We start from the raw sequence: 20,562 nt of genomic DNA on the forward strand, positions 1-20,562 counted from the left end.
TTTTTTTTTTTTAGATTCCATATATATGTGTACTCTTAACCATTATGCTATACCCTATGGAAAACTTCTAGCAAACCACGGGGGTAATTTTCTCAGTAAATTCAGAAGCTCAAATACACCTGACACTTAATGAAGTCCTTTAAGATAAAAGACTTCCTTCAGGAACTGGATTGCTAATGTAATTTTATTTCTACCCCAGAAAAGAAGTTACCTAAGTGAAAAACTTAAATAAACTCACCATAACTCTTGTCTTTCCTTTCTCCTAGCCAGGATAAAGTGGGACCCCTCTGATCCTCAAATTATATCTGAAGGTCTTTATGCAATTGCTGTAGTTTTAAGTTTCTCCAGAATAGCCTACATTTTACCAGCAAATGAAAGCTTTGGACCTCTGCAGATATCACTGGGAAGAACAGTGAAAGACATCTTCAAGTTCATGGTCATATTCATCATGGTGTTTGTGGCCTTTATGATTGGAATGTTCAACCTCTATTCCTACTACATTGGTGCAAAGCAAAACGAAGCCTTCACAACGTATGTGCTTTCAGATATTTTGATCATGGAGATCATCGATTAAATAAATGTTAGCTTAACAGTGTTCATATGCATCCTTGGCATAAATAATGTTTTGGTAAAGACTTCATCTCCAGTTACTCTTTAGCAAAATGAGAGGATTTTAAAATGGGTTGGAAGAACTCAATAATGTAGGCAACCTGCTTAATATTAAGTAATTATAGCTAACATTTTTAAGGCTAGGAACTACCTCACACACATCATTTTATTATCTCTGTTTCAGAAAAAAAGAAAGAAACTGAAGTTCAGAAAAGTTAAATGATGTGCTGAACACTGCATAGCTGCTAATAGGTAGAAAAGGCAGGACATAGTCCCTTGCCCACTAGAGCACCTGTGCTCTTCACTGCTGTGTCCTTCTGCTTACTACAGACTCCTGGGATGCTGACTATGAGAACAGCTGCTTCCTAATTCAATTTGTTGGATCTTATCACTGAGACGATCCAATTTATCAATAGTGACAAGAGTTTTAACTTATGTTCACCATAGCCACACATGTTTTTTATAAAGTGTGTTTGGAATACATTATTCAAATGTTAGGTATTCAGTGTTACAATAAGTATTGACTGAAGCATAACCTATTACCCATATTCCTGTAAAGTTCAGTTTATGCGAGAAATTAAACCACCTGGGCTAAGCAGAGGGGCTTAGTTTAGGGTCAATAATTATGCCTAAAGCATTGAAATTCCTACGTAAAACATGTCAGTAATTTTGGTAACATTGACTATATTTATATTGTCATATTTTCCTTAAGACACCTTAAGACATACTATTGTAATCTTTTTATTGGAAATTAGTGGAAGTATAGATGAGCAGGAAACCCAAAAGGACTCTAACAGATAGCATTATTTTTTATTAAGTAATACATTTAACACTTCCATTGCCAAAACTATGGATTATTTAAATGTTAATATCTGTGGTTATGTAATTATGCTAGCATTTACTGAGTGCTTATTATGTTCCAGATAGTGAGCTATGTGCTTCATATACACAATATTTCCTCATCCTTGCAACAATCCTAGAAATAAATAATTATTGTACCCATTTTACAGAAAAGAAAAATGAGGCTCAGGGAAGCAAAGAGTTTTCTCATGAATATCTAATAATTTCCAAAGACACTAAATCAACTCACTTTTATTATGGTACCATTTTTGTTTATTTGTACACTTTATCATTTCCTTTCTCTCCTTCTTATTCCCCAGAGTGGAAGAGAGTTTTAAGACCCTGTTTTGGGCTATATTTGGACTTTCTGAAGTGAAATCAGTGGTCATCAACTATAATCACAAATTCATTGAAAACATTGGTTATGTTCTTTATGGAGTCTATAATGTTACAATGGTTATTGTTTTGCTAAATATGTTAATTGCAATGATCAACAGTTCATTCCAGGAAATTGAGGTATAATCTCTATACATTTGTATACTATGTGCTACATGTTTTAACTATTCCAGGGATCAACTCAGCATTGGTGGCGACAGTATAGACTGCTTTCCATCTGTTCTTTCCCTTTTTACATACTTCTTTATCTACTGTATATACTGTAGAGAATATCTATATTTTTGTATACTTTATATACAGGAATCTAGAAAATTTTAATGCTTTGCTTCCAAACACAATATCTATGGGTGTGGTGGGATAGTAAGGCGTAAGGATGAGAAATGTTGTGTGACTTGTTATTATTATTTACAAACTCTTTAGAAATACTATATCAGCATGAATTTATACTTTATTTTAAAAATTATTGCTTCCGAATACCACTATTCTCCAAATCTTGTTTTGAGTGATGCTCAGAATTGACCCTTTCTCAAATTCAGAGTGATAGTATACATTTTTATTCCAGAAATCTTGGTCTGTCTCCCAAATTAATCAAAGTAGTGATCTGTTGCAGAATAAAAAAGTGAATAATTTTTCATAGTGTTTTCTAGCATGTAGGAAAATGCATTTATATCTTTCAGTGTATTTATATACACATGCAAGTTTTGAGATCTATAGATCTATAAGCCTGATAAAATTTTAGGCAGATTTAGGAAAGAGTGTGTGAATAGTACCTTAACATTTTTGAAAAAATCTTGGAGTGGTCTTTGGGGTCTGAGAGTGTTGTAGGCATCATTACTTCCATATAGTCACGCAATGTTAGAAACATCCCATTAATTCTTTTTACGCATTTCCTTGCTGAACTGTCATATGTATTTGTATAGGATGATGCTGATGTGGAGTGGAAATTTGCAAGGGCCAAACTTTGGTTTTCCTACTTTGAGGAGGGAAGAACTCTTCCTGTTCCCTTCAACCTGGTGCCAAGTCCAAAGTCCCTGTTTTATCTCCTACTGAGGCTTAAAAAATGGATTTCTGAGCTGTTCCAGGGCCATAAAAAAGGTTTCCAGGAGGATGTGGAAATGAACAAGGTGATTTGACTTGATAATTTAAAATTACATTTTTAAATGCTGAGACCATTATAACCATTGTGCCACATCCCTTTATAAAGAAGTAGTCTGTGATGACATGTCCATCCATTCCCAAATGTAGTCACTTAGCTCAGAGCAGTCCTTTGGCTTGTGTCTGTTTATTAGGAGCACACTGGATATTTCTGCTTAAAAATATAAGAAAAATTCATGAAATGTAACTAAAATAATGTATTACATTATCTGGAGTGGGTACTGAAAGGGAGAGCTATTTTGGGCCTCATTTTTGCTGTTGTGGCTACACGTCCCTCACTTCACCTTCAATTTATACAGCTAGGTATATTTATATACCTCAATTTATACAGCTTCAATTTTTTGCACGTTCAATTTATACAGCTAGCTGATTATGACTTGGGGGAATCTGACAGACAAGTAAGTCCTATATTGAAAAGTTCAGAAATCAATTGCTCACATGTAATATGGGAGACCAGGTTTGGCATTAAGTAGTTCAAGAAAGAAATATCTAAGGAGGCTAATTGGAACCAATAATCCCATGAGGCAGTACCATCTTAAGAAGCCATGAAAGAGAAGAGGTCTAGTGCTTAGATGAGGGAGTAGAACAATCACAGTGGGTTTAGAAATGTGTGGAGCATGTGGAATGCTGTGTGGAATGCATGGGGGTGGGGAGGTTACTCTCAGCAGGGAACTCTGCAGGGGACAGAACTCTATATCCAGAAGGAACACTGAGAGATTAGATGCCTCCAGAGGAGGAGGGCCAGGAAGGGAACAGGTGTGGATATGGTGTCATATTATGGGGACGTAAAGGAGCTGGCTGCTTCCAATTCCCAATTTTAATGAGGAAACACATTTAATTTTCTCTTCAAAAATAGGAAGAGAGGCAATGGGCAAAAGTTGCAAATAGTTCATTTTTAGTTCTATGTAAATAAAAAAATTTGTAACAACGAGACCTGCCCAACAGAGTAGTGGGCTGTCTTGTGAAATAGTGAGCTCCCCATCATTGCAAGTAATCAATAAATGTTGGCTGACCAACATTAGGAATTTATAGGTTTTCCTACACTGGTGGGCAACTGAGCCAAATGACTGTAAAAGTTCCTTGCAGCTATAAGATTCTATATTGAATGATTTGCTACTTACTACATGAGATTCTCAAATTAAGCTCCCAGAGCTCCAATTTCCTCAACTGTAATATGGGAATAAAAATTGCATCTACATCATGAAAATCAAATAAGATAAATATGTAAAAGTGCTTTGAGAATTCTAAAGCCTTCTTTAAATGTATTATCATTATTTTGTATAGGAATTTTGGAAAAATATGCCATCTTTGGTGCTCTCCCAAATGTATAACTTACAGAACTCTGTGTGTTGAGTGGCAAAATTTTCCTTCACTTTACTTAATGTTATTAAGTGTATAGTTTACAGGTGTGATTAGAGCTGCAACCCGAGACAATTCAGTCTCCAAAAGGAAATGTCCAAGTACTCACCAAAGGGAAGACCTCAATAAGAATATGTTTCTCTCATTGAAACTTGCTGGAGAATTGGACCAGATGGCTTTTAGAATATGGAATAAAGAGTGAAATTCGTTTTATAATTCCCAATGTAAAATTAGCAATTGTACTTATTTTACTCTCTATCTTTAAAAGAGAAATGAAGAAAAGAAATTTGGAATTCTGGGAAGTCATGAAGACCTTTCAAAATTATCACTTGACAAAAAACAGGTAAGACCACATTTGAAAATATGAAGCCACGCATAGGTTCAGGCTTTCTACTCAGAGAAAAGGACAGATGTTCAGAAGCAATTTCAAGAAACAGTAGACACATTAAAGAATTAACAATTTAACAATGCTCAAAGAATCTGTTATTGAGAAGTGAAAATAAGCCTGTGTCCTGTTAATCAGCAAAAAGAATTACATGGCTGTTTAAGACCGATAGTAAACAAGTATATTGGGGTACTTATGGGTGATGGAATATAGGAATTGTGATGTAAAGAAGGGAAAATTAAAACAATAGGGACCTGATGGAGATATAATTAACTTAATTCTTGGCAGCTCAGGTGGAGATTATGCACACCTAACAGAGCTGCATTATTTGTCAGTAATCGAGAAGCTGTCAAAAAAAGGCACCCTGAGAATTTAATGGCTCCTGTCCTCCGCCCAGTTTATAATGAGCAATGTACCCTGGAGTTGCATCAGCTCCGTAATTTGGAGTGGCAAAATCCCTGATGCTGAGGACTTTTGCTTCATTCTGGCAGCAGGCACATAGTAGGGGTACAATAAATGCGTGTGGCTGAGGGAAATTATGAGTGAATTAATAATTAGGAGAAGGGCAGTGTATCAGGTGGGACTAGCATTCAGTTGCACATATCATGGTGTTTTCAACAAGACAGTTGTTTTTCCCCCTCTCATTTAACTCTCCAGAGTTGGCAGTACAGGACTGTTGTCAGGAGTGAGTCTGTTATTCTCCTGGATTTTTTGTCATAGTCAGATGCAAGATGACACCTTCACCTTCAGACATCACACCCACTTTTCAGGCATGAAGAAGGAATGGGGCAAAGGAAAAGTGGCCCACTAGCTGAATCACCCTCAGAGATGCCTCTCAACAATTTCTGTTATTATATCTCATTAGCCAGAACTCTGCTACAGGGCCACCCCATGGGACACAAATGCCAAGGAGGGATGCTATTTTGTTTTGTTTTTAAGCCAAGTATGTTACCTCCTCCAACAAAATAGGAATACTCTTATGAATTGATGCAGTATTGATATAGCCAGATCATTGAACCAAGTAGTCAGAAGATTGGGATCTCATCTTATCTCCGCCCCTTTAGCAATTCGTTTGACTTCTCTGAACCTTAATTTCCTCATCTACAAAATAGGAATGATCAAGTTGTACAGCCCATCACACAAAATTGTTGAGAGGATTCAGTTGATGCTTTGTAAATCACAAACACTATTATACAAATAGTGAAGTACTTGTTATAAAGAAGCAGCTTTTTGTTATTTGGTTATGAATAACTCAATAAAACTTTTTCAAAAATAGGTCAGTGTGGGTTTTCCTGGTGGCGCAGTGGTTGGGGGTCTGCCTGTCGATGCGGGGGACGCAGGTTCGTGCTCTGGTCTGGGGGGATCCCACATGCTGCGGAGCGGCTGGGCCCCTGGGCCGTGGCCGCTGGGCCTGCGCGTCCGGAGCGTGTGCTCCGCAACGGGAGAGGCCACGACAGAGGGAGGCCCGTATACCACAAGAGGCCGCTGGGCCTGCGCGTCCGGAGCGTGTGCTCCGCGGCGGGAGAGGCCACGGCAGTGAGAGGCCCACGTACCGCAAAAAAAAAAAAAAAAAAAAAAAAATAGGTCAGTGTAAGTTGGACTTTATAGTTTTCCAGTAAGAAATTACTTGTGCTGAAAGTATGATGAATGCATGATAATAATAAAGCGTTGGACAAATATGAGAAAAATTCAAGGGAGATAAACATGCCTTTTTTTTCTTTACAATAGAAACTATAGTGTCTTTCAAATTAAATAATTTTATTTTCTTTGGAGTTTCTCAAAAAATGTAGAAACTTAAAATTTGTTTTAATCATCTGGAAAATACATTTTATATTTTTTAAACATGTCTTGGATTACTCTACACTTTCCGATAGCACATATTTTAATCCCAGGTGAAAGCAAATTCTTTAACAGCAATACGAAGCCTCTGGTATCTGGTCACAGTGGTAGATCAATGAAATGTTGATTCCAATGTCAGCTGAACCTTCTAGAGACCCTTTTGAGAGACTGTTTATTGTGGCAGCCATGGGAATATACGGCTCATGTTTTCTTTCGAGAGAGCCTGCTTCAAGGAGTTCGGTCAGCTGACAGCCTCCAGCTGCAGCATCTTTGGGGTCCCCTCAGCTTTCCTGCCATGGCCATGCTCGTTAGGTCCTGGATAGTTCATGCCAGCACAGGACCTCTCTTGGGGCACGCTGCACAGCAGCTCGCCGTTGGGCTAGCTGACTTTCTCAGACAATCTTACTACCTTTCCCTCTTTCACAGGTGAGCCACGCCTCAGTCTGGGAGCTTTTTCTGCCTTCTGCTACAACTTCCCATTATCTTTCACAGGCATAATTCTGAATACATCTCATATTTCTCACTTTGTCTTGGCATTTGATTCCTAGAGGACCAAATCAACACGTGTCTATTTTCCCTTACCATTTAAGCTTGTGGTGAACAAAACTGAGGCATATTTCACATAGCTTGCTTTTGCTTGATACATTAACTATATTCCTGAGGAAATGATTTTTAAAGCAGCCATTTATAGTTCCAATCAGTTTTGCCTGTTGTTGCTATGTGTTTTCCCTAACCCAATTTGCATGGCTTTTGCTCATTCTTTTTCATAAAGTCTATGCCTAAATTGCACAGTTAAGTTTCTATTTTGCTGGGGTCTTCTTTCTTGACTCCTTGAAAGTTAAAGTGGTTAGGTCGCACAAACATTCCTTCACATCTGCTTCCTTCACATCTGCTCCATGGACACTATATAAATCAGTCAGATGAGCCATATAAAAATACTTTTTAATATATCTATTTATTATCTTTAATCATCTCCTTCAGATCCGAATATCACTGACTTTGGTGGTTAGCATTAGCTTTTCGGACATATAGTCTGAAAGGACAGCATACATTAATATTCAGTCTCTGCCATACTGTATTACATGTGTAAACCTGAAAATGCCAAATAACTTCTTCAATAGTTGCTCTGTTCCAGCTCTAGAACAGATCCCCTTCAAGTTGTCAGTTTCAGAGCAGGTTTTACATGCCATGGACCGTAGACCAGTATGGAGCATTGACGTTATTTTAGCATTTGGGGTCCATTCTGTACTGGATTGAATGAGATGTGGATATTTTTTTTTATCAGTTACATATCCAGGAACTATGTCCTTTAGCTTCTAATTAGGTCAGGGGCTTTCTTTTTAGTCATCTGATGAACCAGTTATATAATGTAGTGGTTCCAATTTGTTACTATCACCAGGGTCACTTCACCAGATGGATTTGAACAAATTATCCATCCTCTTCTCCAGGTCTATAGAGTTAAAATCTCTGGCCATGGGGCCTGGAAATGTGTATTTTAATAAGTCCTTAGGAGATTCTAATGCTCATCTGGGTATGGGAATCACTGAGTATTTCATTCCTTGAATGACTTAGTCATGGACATGAACACATCAGTAAAAAGCAATATTCAGCAAAGTGTCTCCAAAAGAAATAGAGCAGATTAAAACTAACCATGACATAGGCCTAAAGCCACATAGTAGATATTTGTCCTTCTGTACAATAATAATAGCTGTTGACACTTGTACAACATCTACTATGTCAAGCTACTCATTCTACACATCTTATCTCTTTAATCCTCATATTAGCTCTAGAAGGTAGGTAATATTATTTTCCCTATTTTATACATGAGAAACCTTAGGTTAACAGAGATGAAATGACTTGCTCAAGGTCCCACTTCAGACACATGACACAGCCAGAATTCAAATCCGTATCTGTTTGATTTCAAGCAAGAGCTTTTACAAGCACTGTACCACATGGTTTCATGTCATATGTGCACCCCTTGCTGACTGATCATATTTCCTCTACATTTTCAGTTCATTGCTTTGATCCCAGCCTCAGACCCCCTCAATGTGGGGAATGGGAGACTGACTCCTAGTACTATGTCCAACAACATAAAAAATTCCCAAGACTGAGGCTTACTTGTTATTCTTAATGAATAACAAACAAGTTATTTAGTGTTCCTCACTCTAATCCTACAATGAAGCTGCAGCAAGATGAGAAATGCTAATATCAAACTAATTACTAGGATTAAAAAAAAAAAGAAACAAAGAATGCAGGAAATGCGGTAGAAGGTATGGGAAAAAAAAAGGACAGGCAGTGCTTTATTCAGAATCAGAGTGTGTATTTGCATTAGACAGGAAGAAAGCTTACACCCAGTTCTTCCTGCTTCTACTCAACAAGCTCACCTTTCCCACTCCCATCACATTATGCGTCAGTGCCATCTATAAATGTCCAAATCACTAAGGTTTAAATGCTATTCATATTGCCAACTGAATTCCCTTGACTTCCCAGTCTGTTTTAGTAGCTGTACATCAAAACAAATATAAATTAGAATTTTCTGCCACCAAGTGGTCATAATGCTTCTTTGCACCATTGGGTAAGTTTCTTCTTACATATTAGTCCTTTATGTTATTAAATTTTTAAACAGGTATTTGTTGAATACCTACTATATATCAGAAACTGTTTAGAAATTTTTGCTAAACAAATGTTATATTTGCATCCAAATTCATACTTCAGATTTAGAGCAGAACCCTTCACATAAAAGTGATCCAAATGAATTTGTAACTGTTTAGTCATATACCATTTAACTATACTAGTGGTTCCCACTGAGAGGTAATTTTGATTCCACACTACCAGCAGTCCAGGGTGCATTTGTAATACCTGGAGACTTTTTTGGTTGTCACAACTAGAGAGGGGAACTGTTATTGGCATCTAGGGTGTCAAGGCCATGGGTGCTGGCAAACATTGTACAATGCACTGGAAGCCCCCCACAATAAAGAATTACCCAGCCAAAAGTGTCAAAAATGTTGCAGTTGAGAAATTCCAGACTCTACCCATTGGGTGCATGCAAAGAGGAGCTGTGTGTTATAAAACTGTATGACACACTGTAGCTGCAGTCAGTGACACGTCAAGATCTACAATCTGGAAAATCTACAATTATACCCATTGTCAAATGAACAGAAAACTGTTTTCTTGCTTTCCTGGTACTGTTACCTCTTCTGTGTCATCCAGGGTATTAACTTGTAAGTCATCTGCCTCAAACCTTGAAACCATGTTTCAGATTTATCTTTCCCATGTGGTTGAGCTGCAGCCAATTGATTCACGAACCTATATTGTACACGTCTTGTAGAGCAAGTTGTCCAGAAACCAAGTGAACTCTATTAGTGACCCAAAAGCACTTCTCCCTTCATTCATTTCACCAACCAACAACTTTTGAGCACTGACCATCTGCTGGACAGTGATGGCTCTGACAGCACTGAGATAAACTAAACAAAGTTCCTCCTTCTGTAGAGCCCAGGAGGATGTAGACAATAACCACGTAAACAAGCCAGTGAATAAAGTAATTGGCAATTGTGAAGCACGTTATGAAGGGTACAAAAGGCCTAGCTTGCTCAAGATCTATTTTCATGGGGTAGGCAGAGAAAGCCATTTGAGGAGCTTATGTGTTGAGCTAAACTCCAGAGGATCAGACAAAGCAAGTCAGACAGGCAAAGAGCCAGGAAGAGAGTGTTTCAGGAATTGGGAACAACAAACCTTAAATTAGAAAAGAGCAAATGAAAAGCCTGCATAGTGTTAATATAATATTAAGTTTCCAAAAAAGGATTATTGCCATAGGCATGGTGGGTTGTGGAGTTGCCTTAATTTGGAATGATTGGCACAACGAGTATTAAGGTCCACACATTCATCTCTAAAAAAATCTCAAAGAAGTAAAATTTTTCACTTTCTTTTTTCCATGAACACCATTTGGATGTGTTAGTGGGCTCTAACAAAAGAAGGAGACATCAAATTAGTGATTTGCCAGCATGAGGCTGTGCATTCATGAAGAGATGGACGTGATGCACACAAAGATTCCCTTTGCCTGGATCATTTTGCTCTGATTATGAACCTGTCCTCACCCTCCATGCTTTATCATAAAAACTGGGGGATGGAAGTGATGACTGTGGTCATCATGGTTAATGATGTCTTTAAAGCATAAATCATAGTTTGAAATCCAGGAATCATATCTAATATATTAAATATCATTATATTTTATAATATTATAAAAATAAATGATTATGTAATTTGAAAATAAACATTAAAATATTATTAAAATATGTTGAAGTTTGCATTTGTTTCACAAATTCATAAATTAGTAGGACTTGAAGGACTGTAGAGGTCAACTAGAGCATTCCCTTCACTGTCAGCAGAGATTGTAGGGTTTCAGCTTCTCACCTAGTATCCCACAGCTAACTTGTGGCAGAGCCACATTTGAGTTTTCAGGTTTCTGTCAAGTGCTCTTCTACAGAACCCAAGCTGCCTCTCTGGTTAATTTGGTCAATTGTAAAATTTTATCTTAATTTTGTAAAAGTTAATATAAAGTTAAAAAGAAATACGGACGTTTTGCTGACATTATTAGAGAGGGTGAAAGAAAAAGGCAAATAGCTACATGGAAAAGGATGCTACCTAAACAATATCTTCACAATGAATATGCATCTTGTCAGCCTTGCCATACTTTTCCCATTATTATAACTCAGCTAGATCATAGTTATTTATGTTATTCATTAAATACCCAGAACATAGCACAGCACCTTACATATAGAGGTCACTCACACATACCTGTTTAATGGATGAATGTGTGCATAGCTACTTGAATTCAGCATGTGGCCATTTAAAGCATCAATACATTGAAGTTAAGTCAAGGATTTTAATTGAGTCTCATTGAGCTTTACCTGTAGCAACTTAGATGTCATTGGGAAATATAAATCATGGCTGTCTTAGTAGATAGTCTTGAAGTTTCTTTTCCCCTGGAAAAGAGCTTTGCACCCCAAAAAATATATATTTGGAGATGCTGTGTTTTGCTCAATTTCTCCTACTTATTTCTTTGTAAAACCATTGTTTCCCTTTAGAAAATGCCTTAAAGAGGATTTTAATCATCCTCTTAGCATGTTAATATGGTACTTTACCACCTCTCTTGCTGATTACTTTCCTTGTTATTTTCCTATTCAAGCAAATGTATTATTTGAAAAGTGCTGCCCAGATAGGATACTATATATATTCTAAAATTCAAATGGTTTATTAGTGCTTTCTTAGCACCTGAATCCTATCCTACAACAAAGCCTTACCCTGGTGTTTCTTCAGGAGTCTTATCACAGTCTCTACTGCAGGTGTGGATGGTGTAGTCAATCATGCTGGACTGTGGATCCCTCATCAATGGACTTCTGAGATCACCACCATTATTTTCTCAACTTGTTTGCCTCTTCCTCCACCAAGGATGTATCTGTGGGAATGTTAAAGCATGACTCTCATGACAAAATGATTGATAGCCACAAAGTCTAAGAGAGTCCTCAGACAACCTCTAATAGACACTGAGAGGCTGAACACACCTAAAGTGTCTATGATTTGTCTTGGAAGACAGAATATTAAGCAAATTAAGTTAAAATGGCACTATACATATCGAAAAGATTATTTATATATATGAGACTTAGTTCACATATATAACTATGAGATAAATATCGTCACATTTTTTTAAAAATTAAATGATAATCAATTTCTCATTCTTTTCAAAATACAGTTTGGACATAGTAAACAATCAAGCTTAAGAAGTTCAGAAGATTTCCAGTTAAACAGTTTCAATAATCCTCCAAGACAATATCAGGTAAGCATGAATTTTTAAAGAAATAAGACTAGTTATTTGTAATATTTAGAAACTCAAACTATGTGATTATTTAAATGAAAATGAACTGTTATGATATTTTTCTCAATATCCAAATAATACACTAATTCAAAAAAATATTTATTGAGTAACTACCACGTACCATTCACTTTCTAAGTACTAGAGATATAGAAGTGAACAAAATAGATGAAGTCTTGCCATCATGGAACTTAGAGCCTACATGTTTATTGTAAAAAGTCTATCTTACTAATGTGAATTCTCCATTGTTGTTCTTTCCCAAGTTGTTTGGGTTATTCTGTTTCTTTGCCTTTCCATATAAATTTTAGAATTGATTGTGTATTCCAAAATTGTGACTCTGTTGAATCTATAGATCGATTTGAGTAGAATAGTTGTCCTAACTCTATAAAGTCTTCCAATACATGAACACAGCAAAAAAAAAAAAAAAAAAAAGTCTATCTTACAAAAAACATAAAGAAGAGAGTAAAAAACCCCACCACTGAGAAGTAAAGACTACTTACTGTTTGTGAATATTCTGCCAGATGATTATATGTATGTATATAATTTTACATATATTTTAATATTATTATAAAAATGTATATGTAATATTATATAAATGAGTTAACAATACTTATATAATGAATAATAGTTTTTCACTTCACAAAACATATATTCATATTAATTTTAATGGATGTACTATATTCCTTTGTACAAATAAATAATCCTCTATTGATGGACGTTTAAGGTTTTTTTTTTTTTCACCGTTATAAGTAGGACTACTATGAACATACTTGCCCATGTACCTAATTACATCATTAGGATAAGTTCTTGAAAGTGGGATTTGACTATCATTTAGTTTAGGGTTTAGGTAGTAAGATTTGGTTTATATATATCCACCTAGGACTTCCTACATACATGCTGAGCCTCTTACTTTTTATGAAAAGTACGTAGTAAAAACAATATCCTCATGGTGGAAGCTCAGGTGCTGGAGAAATATTATTACATTGAAGCTAGCGATTCCTAAATTATTAGCAAATATAAAATCAAAACTGGCTCCATTTCTTTGTAATGGAGGGGGAAAGCCATAAATGAGGGCACATTTGCTTAACTTTCCATTTCCACGTGCAGAAGTGCACACCTCTGACCTGCCCAGCTGTTAAGGCTGTGTCTTGTTCTAACACTTTCAAGTAAAATACAAGCAATGAACATCAAGGATTAGATGTTTGCTCTGAACTTATTCTTTTCTCAAGAATTAACTTTTGAGTCATTAGTCCTGGTGATGTGAAAATTACTTTTAAAATCTGGAGATAGTATGCATCCCCTACCAGATAAATCATCTTAATCTTTCATAGCTATCATTTCTGAAGTGCATACTAAAGAGTGAAAAAATCAGAAACTTATTCCAAATGAGAGATTTATCATGAACATAAAACTAAGATGGATTTCTCTTTTCTCTGTCTAGAAAATAATGAAGAGGCTCATTAAAAGATATGTATTACAAGCCCAGATAGATAAGGAGAGTGATGAAGTGAATGAAGGTGAGTTGAACACAGGGACAAGTCAGCCCCTGAGCATGAACCAGGACCTGGGGCCTGAAGCAGAGCTGAGGGAGAGCTGGACAGATGGGCGTGGGAAGGGTGAGCTTCAACAGGAGGAGAATACAGGATCTCACCAACCATCAGTACTGCTACATACTGGGGAAATAGGCTATTTCTCCGCAGTTGGGGGCAGATGCCACTTGCTAGATAAGTAACTACAGTCGTCTCTCGGTATTCTTGGGAGGTTGGTTCCAGGACCTGTGTGGATACCAAAATCCATGGGTGCCCAAGTCCCTTATATAAAATGAAGTAACTACTACAGTCTACCCTCCGCCTCCGCACACGTAAAACCCGAGGATAGGGAGAGCGAACTGTATTATATCCGTGGGGGACTTGGAGGGAGAAGGAAGTGGTTGGGGATAGTGAGGGTCCATTGCCCCCAAACCCTGTAACATTTGCCACCAATGTTTCCCTTCCACTGACTTCAGGAGGACTACGTTGTAAGTTTTCTCTATAATCTTTTCACTAACCAAAATACTGAGCTGAGAAAATAGAAGCCTGCCCCCATTAAAAAGTGATTTCCTTTGAAAGGATTCAAAACATAGATGTGTGTGGCATTAAGGCTGATTGATTTCAATCTATCCCAGAATCACTAGTTTCTCTGCATTACGTATTTACTATTGACTTCTTATCACTCTTCTTTTACAAAGGGGAACTGAAGGAAATTAAACAGGACATCTCAAGTCTCCGCTATGAACTTCTTGAAGAAAAAACTCAAAATTCAGAAGACCTGGCAGAACTTATTCGAAAACTTGGGGAGAAATTATCAATGAAACCAAATCAAGAGGAAAGCAATAGATAATGCAAAGTCTTTCTTTAAAATTCATATTTATTTGTCCACTTGAAGCCATGTTATTTTCTGATTTATTTTTTTAAGTGCCAATATGACCAGCTTTTAAAGAAGAAAAAGTTCAAAGATAACTTGGGTCATCCTATTATTTGGAACTCTACTCTTTAATATTTTTGGTGATTAAATTTCATTATTCAGGCTAAAAGTTTGCAGATTATGATGAAAATCATGCCCAGTTGTTTTGTGCTTGTTTTGTAAACTGCTTTCTTGGGTACAACTATTGTGATGATGTGATTGCCATGTAGTGTCTGCCTGGGAATCATTTTAGCTGGCAGGGCAGACACACCATATTGTGCTATTTCCCTGATGGATATTTCAGGTACCTTCTTGCCTGCTCTATGGATCCCTTGCTGGTGACTTCCAGACTTGAAATCTAGAGAAAAATAATCTCTTGCCATTTAGAGAATACTCTTTAATCATCTACCCTTGTTAGCCCCCACAGAATATGATTGATAATATCTGTGCAAAATGGGGTTAAATCTTTCCTAAATTTTCTGCATTGCTTTGAAAATGTTACACTTACCAGTGAAAATGTGTTTCCTTCACTGAACTCTGGAAACATAGTTCAGTTCTGTGTGTGTGTGTGTGTGTGTGTTTGCACATGTGCATGTGAAATACTTGTCCTATTTTCTTTTGCAGCCAATACAGATACTCAAAAGCTCTTTATATTATACTTTTTATTGTACAATGTACAATTTTTTATTTTATTGAAAAATTATTGGCCAAATAAGAACACTTTATTGGAGAAGTATCAAAGCCACAAACAATTATCGTTATTTGCTTCAATTATAGCACAATTTTTGTGCCATTACCAAGGGGCTTCACAGGTGAATTCCTAAGTTTGGCCTCAAATGTAAAGGAAAAAATGTGTTGAGGGAACTTGCAAATACTTAGCATGTCCTACCCTCCTCTCAAAATATATAAAACAGGAATTTGAATTCATGAGCATTTACCAAGAGGTTGCTATTACTTACTGATGATGTGAGGCCATATCTAAAACAACTAAAGGAAAGAAATGAAGGTTCACTATTCAGCTACCCAAAGACTGTCAACATTTGGATGATGCTGAGCATTGACTGGAAGTGCTGCTTTAAATTCAAGCAAATTTTAAATTTCATTTTAAAGATAAAATGGTCACAGAGAATCTATTTAGCCCCAACTTTGATTTAGTTTACATCAAAAAACCTTTATGCAACCAGATCAGAAAATATAGCTGAGATTTTTATATACAGTGATTTTGTGTTTATGGTTATTACTTATTGAGAAATTATTTAGTGATACAGGAAAGGTCTGTTTTCAAATGTTTTGTGACAACATTTGAATCAGAGATTTTAAAAATCCACCTCAAAACCAAATGCACTATCTGCAAATTAAAATAATCTAAATGCATAAACCTTGTGTGTCATGCCATGCAAGAGATTGGCCTCCAAGCCAAGAAGCGCTCTATGACAGCAAATGGGCTTGACTCCAGAAGATTCTGGAAAAGGTATTTAGATTTCTCAGCGTCTTTTAAGTTGGGTTGACTTGACAAGATGTAAGTTTTAGGAAATGTAACAGGCATGACGATGAGTTCCTCAGTAAAAGGCACTGCCATCAAGTGCCACCTGTTATTGTTCAAAATTAAATGTCCTGAAGTCAACACATTTTCCTTGAAGTGCAGCTGAATTGGCATTTCTTCTAATTTCCTTTTAATTGGAAGATGAAAAGACGACTCAAGCATATTTTAAGAAAGGCTTTAAAAATTCCAGCAAGAACTTAATTCAAGGCATATTGGCAAAGGATTGTCAAAGCACAATGATCCTTCAAATATCTCAAGACCACTGGCTTTAAATCCTGTATTCATGTTGCAGTAAGCTTAATCTTTTAAAATTAGGTGGTTAAGAAATTTAAATGTGTTTATCCAAACTGCTGTCTCTCATATTTCTCCTCTGTGGTTTGGTGCTTACTGGAAGTTTGGGTACCATAAGGAGGACAGAACAATATCTGGCACTCTGACCATACAGCTACTCCCTGAGGGCCAAGCCCTGCCCACTCCTCATGGCAGACCATCCACCAAAGAACAAAATGAAGCCCCTGGTTTTGTACATCACTGCCTAGTTTTACTCTCTGCTGTTCTCATTATTCTGAGACTGAGAAATAACACAAATTCAACATGATTTTACTAGGAATATAAAATGAATCACCAGAATCTAGTCTGCTTAAAACTTTGCCAGGGATTAAAAGGAATAAAAAATGTGTCTGACCTCAAAGAACCTGCAACAAAGTAAAGAAATAAGACTTAATACAACTATAAGAAGTGTTTATTGAGCACCTACCATGTGCCAGGCACTGTGATAAATGCTTTCCATGCTCTATATAATTTAATCTAACTTAATGCTTACAACAGCTATATGAGGTAACTATTGTTACTATCCTCATTTTAGAAATGAGAAAACAGAGGCTTTTAGTGGCTAAGTAACTTGCACATAGAGCAAGTGTCAGAACCAGGAACAAAACCTAGGCCTGCCTCACAGCAGAGGCCTCACAGTTACCTGGGATCTTGAACAGATATTTCGGAGTACGGTTGTCTCATTGTGAAGCTTATATTTCAACCTCTAGGTGAGGAAAAATGGGCTGTATCTGAAAAGCCAAAGTTCCATTCTATACCCAGTCCAGAGATACACAATCATGTTAATCAAGGAAGGCGAGGGGTAAAAAGAATATTTGGCTTCAAAACGATTGCAGATACAAAAAAGAATAAAAGATGGAGATGTATATTAAGGGGTGGGGATAGTGTGAGCAAGGCCAAGACTTGGGCATGAGTGTGGGATACTAAGGGAGAAATAGTGAATTCAGTGGCTATGACTTGGTGAGAACAGATTGACTTTATTTGGACAGTCTCTGCCACCCATCCAGCACTATTCCAGTATTAATCTTATCACTGTGTGAATAGTAAAAGAAAACCAAAAACTAAAATTTTAATTAAAATGGAGAGACAATACAGTAGTATTTGCCAAACAGGCAGCCTGACCTACGAGTGCCCCTATAGAATCACTGTCAAGACCAATTTCCAGCTTTGGGCCAAGGGTTTTCTCTAAGTGCCACATTCTAAATATGGCCTGCATCTATTCTGATTCTAACAAGCAGATACAGCCTCCTTCTTCACTCTGAAACCGTCCCTCATCATTGTGTGCCAGGCAGGGTTTATGAAAGCCATGGCAGCTGTCCCCGCAGCTCTGTTGAGTAGTGCTGGGCAGGAGGTCCTACACTGTAGTTAGAGTCTCTGCCCTTCAGTGCAGAGGGTGCAGGTTGAATCACTGGAGAACAAAAAAGGATGTGAGTTCCTGACCCAGACCTCTGTGTTGTACTCTGGAAACTTACCTGAGCAAGTTAACCAGAGGTTGTGTAGGAGCACAGCTCGGCACCCTACCACTGGCAGAAGTTGAAAATTCAGCCAAACATCTGTTACCGTACACAACATTGACTTATATTCTGAGTCTTTATTTTTACATGTGACTAGCTGAGGTTAGAGATACACCACAAACTCTATGAAAGACCCAGGTAATTAAGGCAAATGTATTGTTTTTCTTGAATCACTAGAATGATTGCTTGAAGTTTCTTCTTTCCTCTATTTACAGCAACAACTGTAAACGTTTCTATGGAAACTTTTTAAAATACTTCGCCAGGATGAATATGATAACACCTATTCACAAGTGACAAAAAGATTCATTTTGGAATCAATTTTTGTAGAAATTTTGTACAACTGAGTAAATAGATAAAGACACTGACCAACTGTATGATAGGCATTTTTTATATTAGTGCCACTTGATAGATAATTTACCTAGTGTAAGTGGATCATAGGGATATTGATTCATGTTTTTCAAACTCTTTGAAAATGACAGATCAAATAGCTCACATATTCAATGGTAAGGGGAGTTCTACATACTAAGAAGATTACATAAGTCACAGTACTAAAAATTAGTTTTTCAGATTCATCATAGTCATAGTGCTCCCTAAGTATAATGTTATCAAAGACACCGAAGTAAAAACCAGGAGAAAATAGGTATGTACAGAATCTAAGAATGCTTTACCTTTCTTCTTTTTCGAATGCCCACTCTGAAAGCCAAAGGCTTTGGTCATTGTCCACTGATAAACTGTAGGAACAGTGTGTAAAAAGTAGGCAGACAGGCATGTCCTCTAGTAAATGCACAGAACATTACTTTTTTTCCTAAATCATTAGAGGAAGCCTTGATGATGACATTCGAAAAGTGAGTCTTGAACTTCACTGCCCTGCCTTTTTGTCCTCATCATTGTTCATGAAAATAGACTTTCATAGCACCCCAAGAACAGACTCAGAATAAATAAAGTTTACTAATTATCATGTCTGAGACTAAAAGTACTATGGCAATGCTCTGCTTTTGCCTTAACCTTTCCAGTATTTTGTGATTCAGTCATCTGACATTTACCTTTCACTCTTCCTCAGAAAATGTACTCAGAATAATTGGAAAAGGTCAAATTTCAGTGTTACCTTATATTTCAAAAAATGTTAACATGTCATATCGTCGCTACTATTAATATGTAGAAGAATATATATACACACTATACATATATATAGTTTGTCATTATATTTAGTCTATAACCATATAACACATATATAATATATGCATGTTATGTATATATATATATACACATATATATGTGTATATATATATGATCAAAGACATTTTTCAAAGCATAGTAATGATCTTAGAAAAAAACATTATGCTTACAAATCTGGATTTTATTTTTGTTTCTTTTCTCACTTGTCCTTTTCTTTCTTTTTTCATTTCAATGATTTCAACTTTTTTTCCTAGTCTCTATATGTTATCTACCTCTTCTACTGAGTTATTTTCAGTCTACTAGCTCAGAGTATAGGATCTAGAGCCAGAAAATATGGGCTTGAATCCCAGCTCTGACAATTACCAGCTGTGCATTTTTCACTAAGTTGCTTAACCTTTCTGGGTCTCATTATCCAAATTCCACGGATTAAAAAAAAAGCTAACATCATCTCCTGCATAAAATTTCTGTGAGGATGAAATGAGTTAATACCTCTTAGACTCAGAAAATCATACTTGGCACATATAAGCATTCAGTTAATGTTAGCAACTGTGGAGAAAGGATATGGTTCTCAAATTCCTTTTTCTACCCTGTCTTAAATCTCTCCCTCTTAAACCTCATAAAATCTTATGACATTTAAGTTTCAACTCATGTTTCTCTGATTGGTTGATATACAGTGTCTGGAGAATTGTTCTGAGAAGGAATCTGAGGCCCCTGTGGTGAAAAGGAGAAAAGAGAGATATAGAGACAATTAACAATGTTTGCCATGCACATGGGAAGTTGGCCCTCATGCCACATATTTGCCATCCTTGAAAAAAGGGAATCATATTTGAAGAATAGTTAGGAAAATTTCAAGGCATATTTGTTACTTTTCACTGTAATAATTTTGTTATAATTTTAAAATAATATCATAAGATGGTTTAGGGCAGGTACCATATTAAATTCCACTCATAAAACTTTTATTTAAAACCTATTATATTCATTGCAATGTGCTATGTACCAGTGCCAATAGCAGTACTAGAAATAGAATACAGAACTGACTCATAATCAGTAGTTCGATGAGGCCTATTTTAATTTATTCATCTTAGAGAGCTATACAACACTTGGG

The 20,562-nt window shown here is 36.5% G+C and overlaps 1 protein-coding gene across 4 annotated transcripts in view; it reads left to right on the top strand.

The window, feature by feature from the left end:
- The window catches only part of TRPC6 (transient receptor potential cation channel subfamily C member 6), a 134,713-nt gene extending 114,496 nt beyond the window's left edge, over window positions 1-20,217 (top strand). For 3 of the 4 annotated variants that reach the window (XM_024115319.3, XM_024115322.2, XM_024115323.2), the window contains exons 7-13: window positions 267-531; window positions 1,770-1,965; window positions 2,766-2,969; window positions 4,628-4,702; window positions 12,333-12,416; window positions 13,894-13,969; window positions 14,680-20,217. In XM_024115319.3, the coding sequence (XP_023971087.1) occupies window positions 267-531; window positions 1,770-1,965; window positions 2,766-2,969; window positions 4,628-4,702; window positions 12,333-12,416; window positions 13,894-13,969; window positions 14,680-14,831 (1,052 nt within the window). In that variant the 3' untranslated portion in view covers window positions 14,832-20,217. Of the gene's footprint in view, window positions 1-266; window positions 532-1,769; window positions 1,966-2,765; window positions 2,970-4,627; window positions 4,703-5,401; window positions 5,872-12,332; window positions 12,417-13,893; window positions 13,970-14,679 lie in introns of those variants that run through there. The other variant, XM_024115321.3, reaches the window with a different exon arrangement.
- The last annotated feature ends 345 nt before the right edge of the window (window positions 20,218-20,562 follow it).

Source organism: Physeter macrocephalus, chromosome 16 (assembly GCF_002837175.3).
Source record: "Physeter macrocephalus isolate SW-GA chromosome 16, ASM283717v5, whole genome shotgun sequence".
NCBI classification, from domain to species: domain Eukaryota; kingdom Metazoa; phylum Chordata; class Mammalia; order Artiodactyla; family Physeteridae; genus Physeter; species Physeter macrocephalus.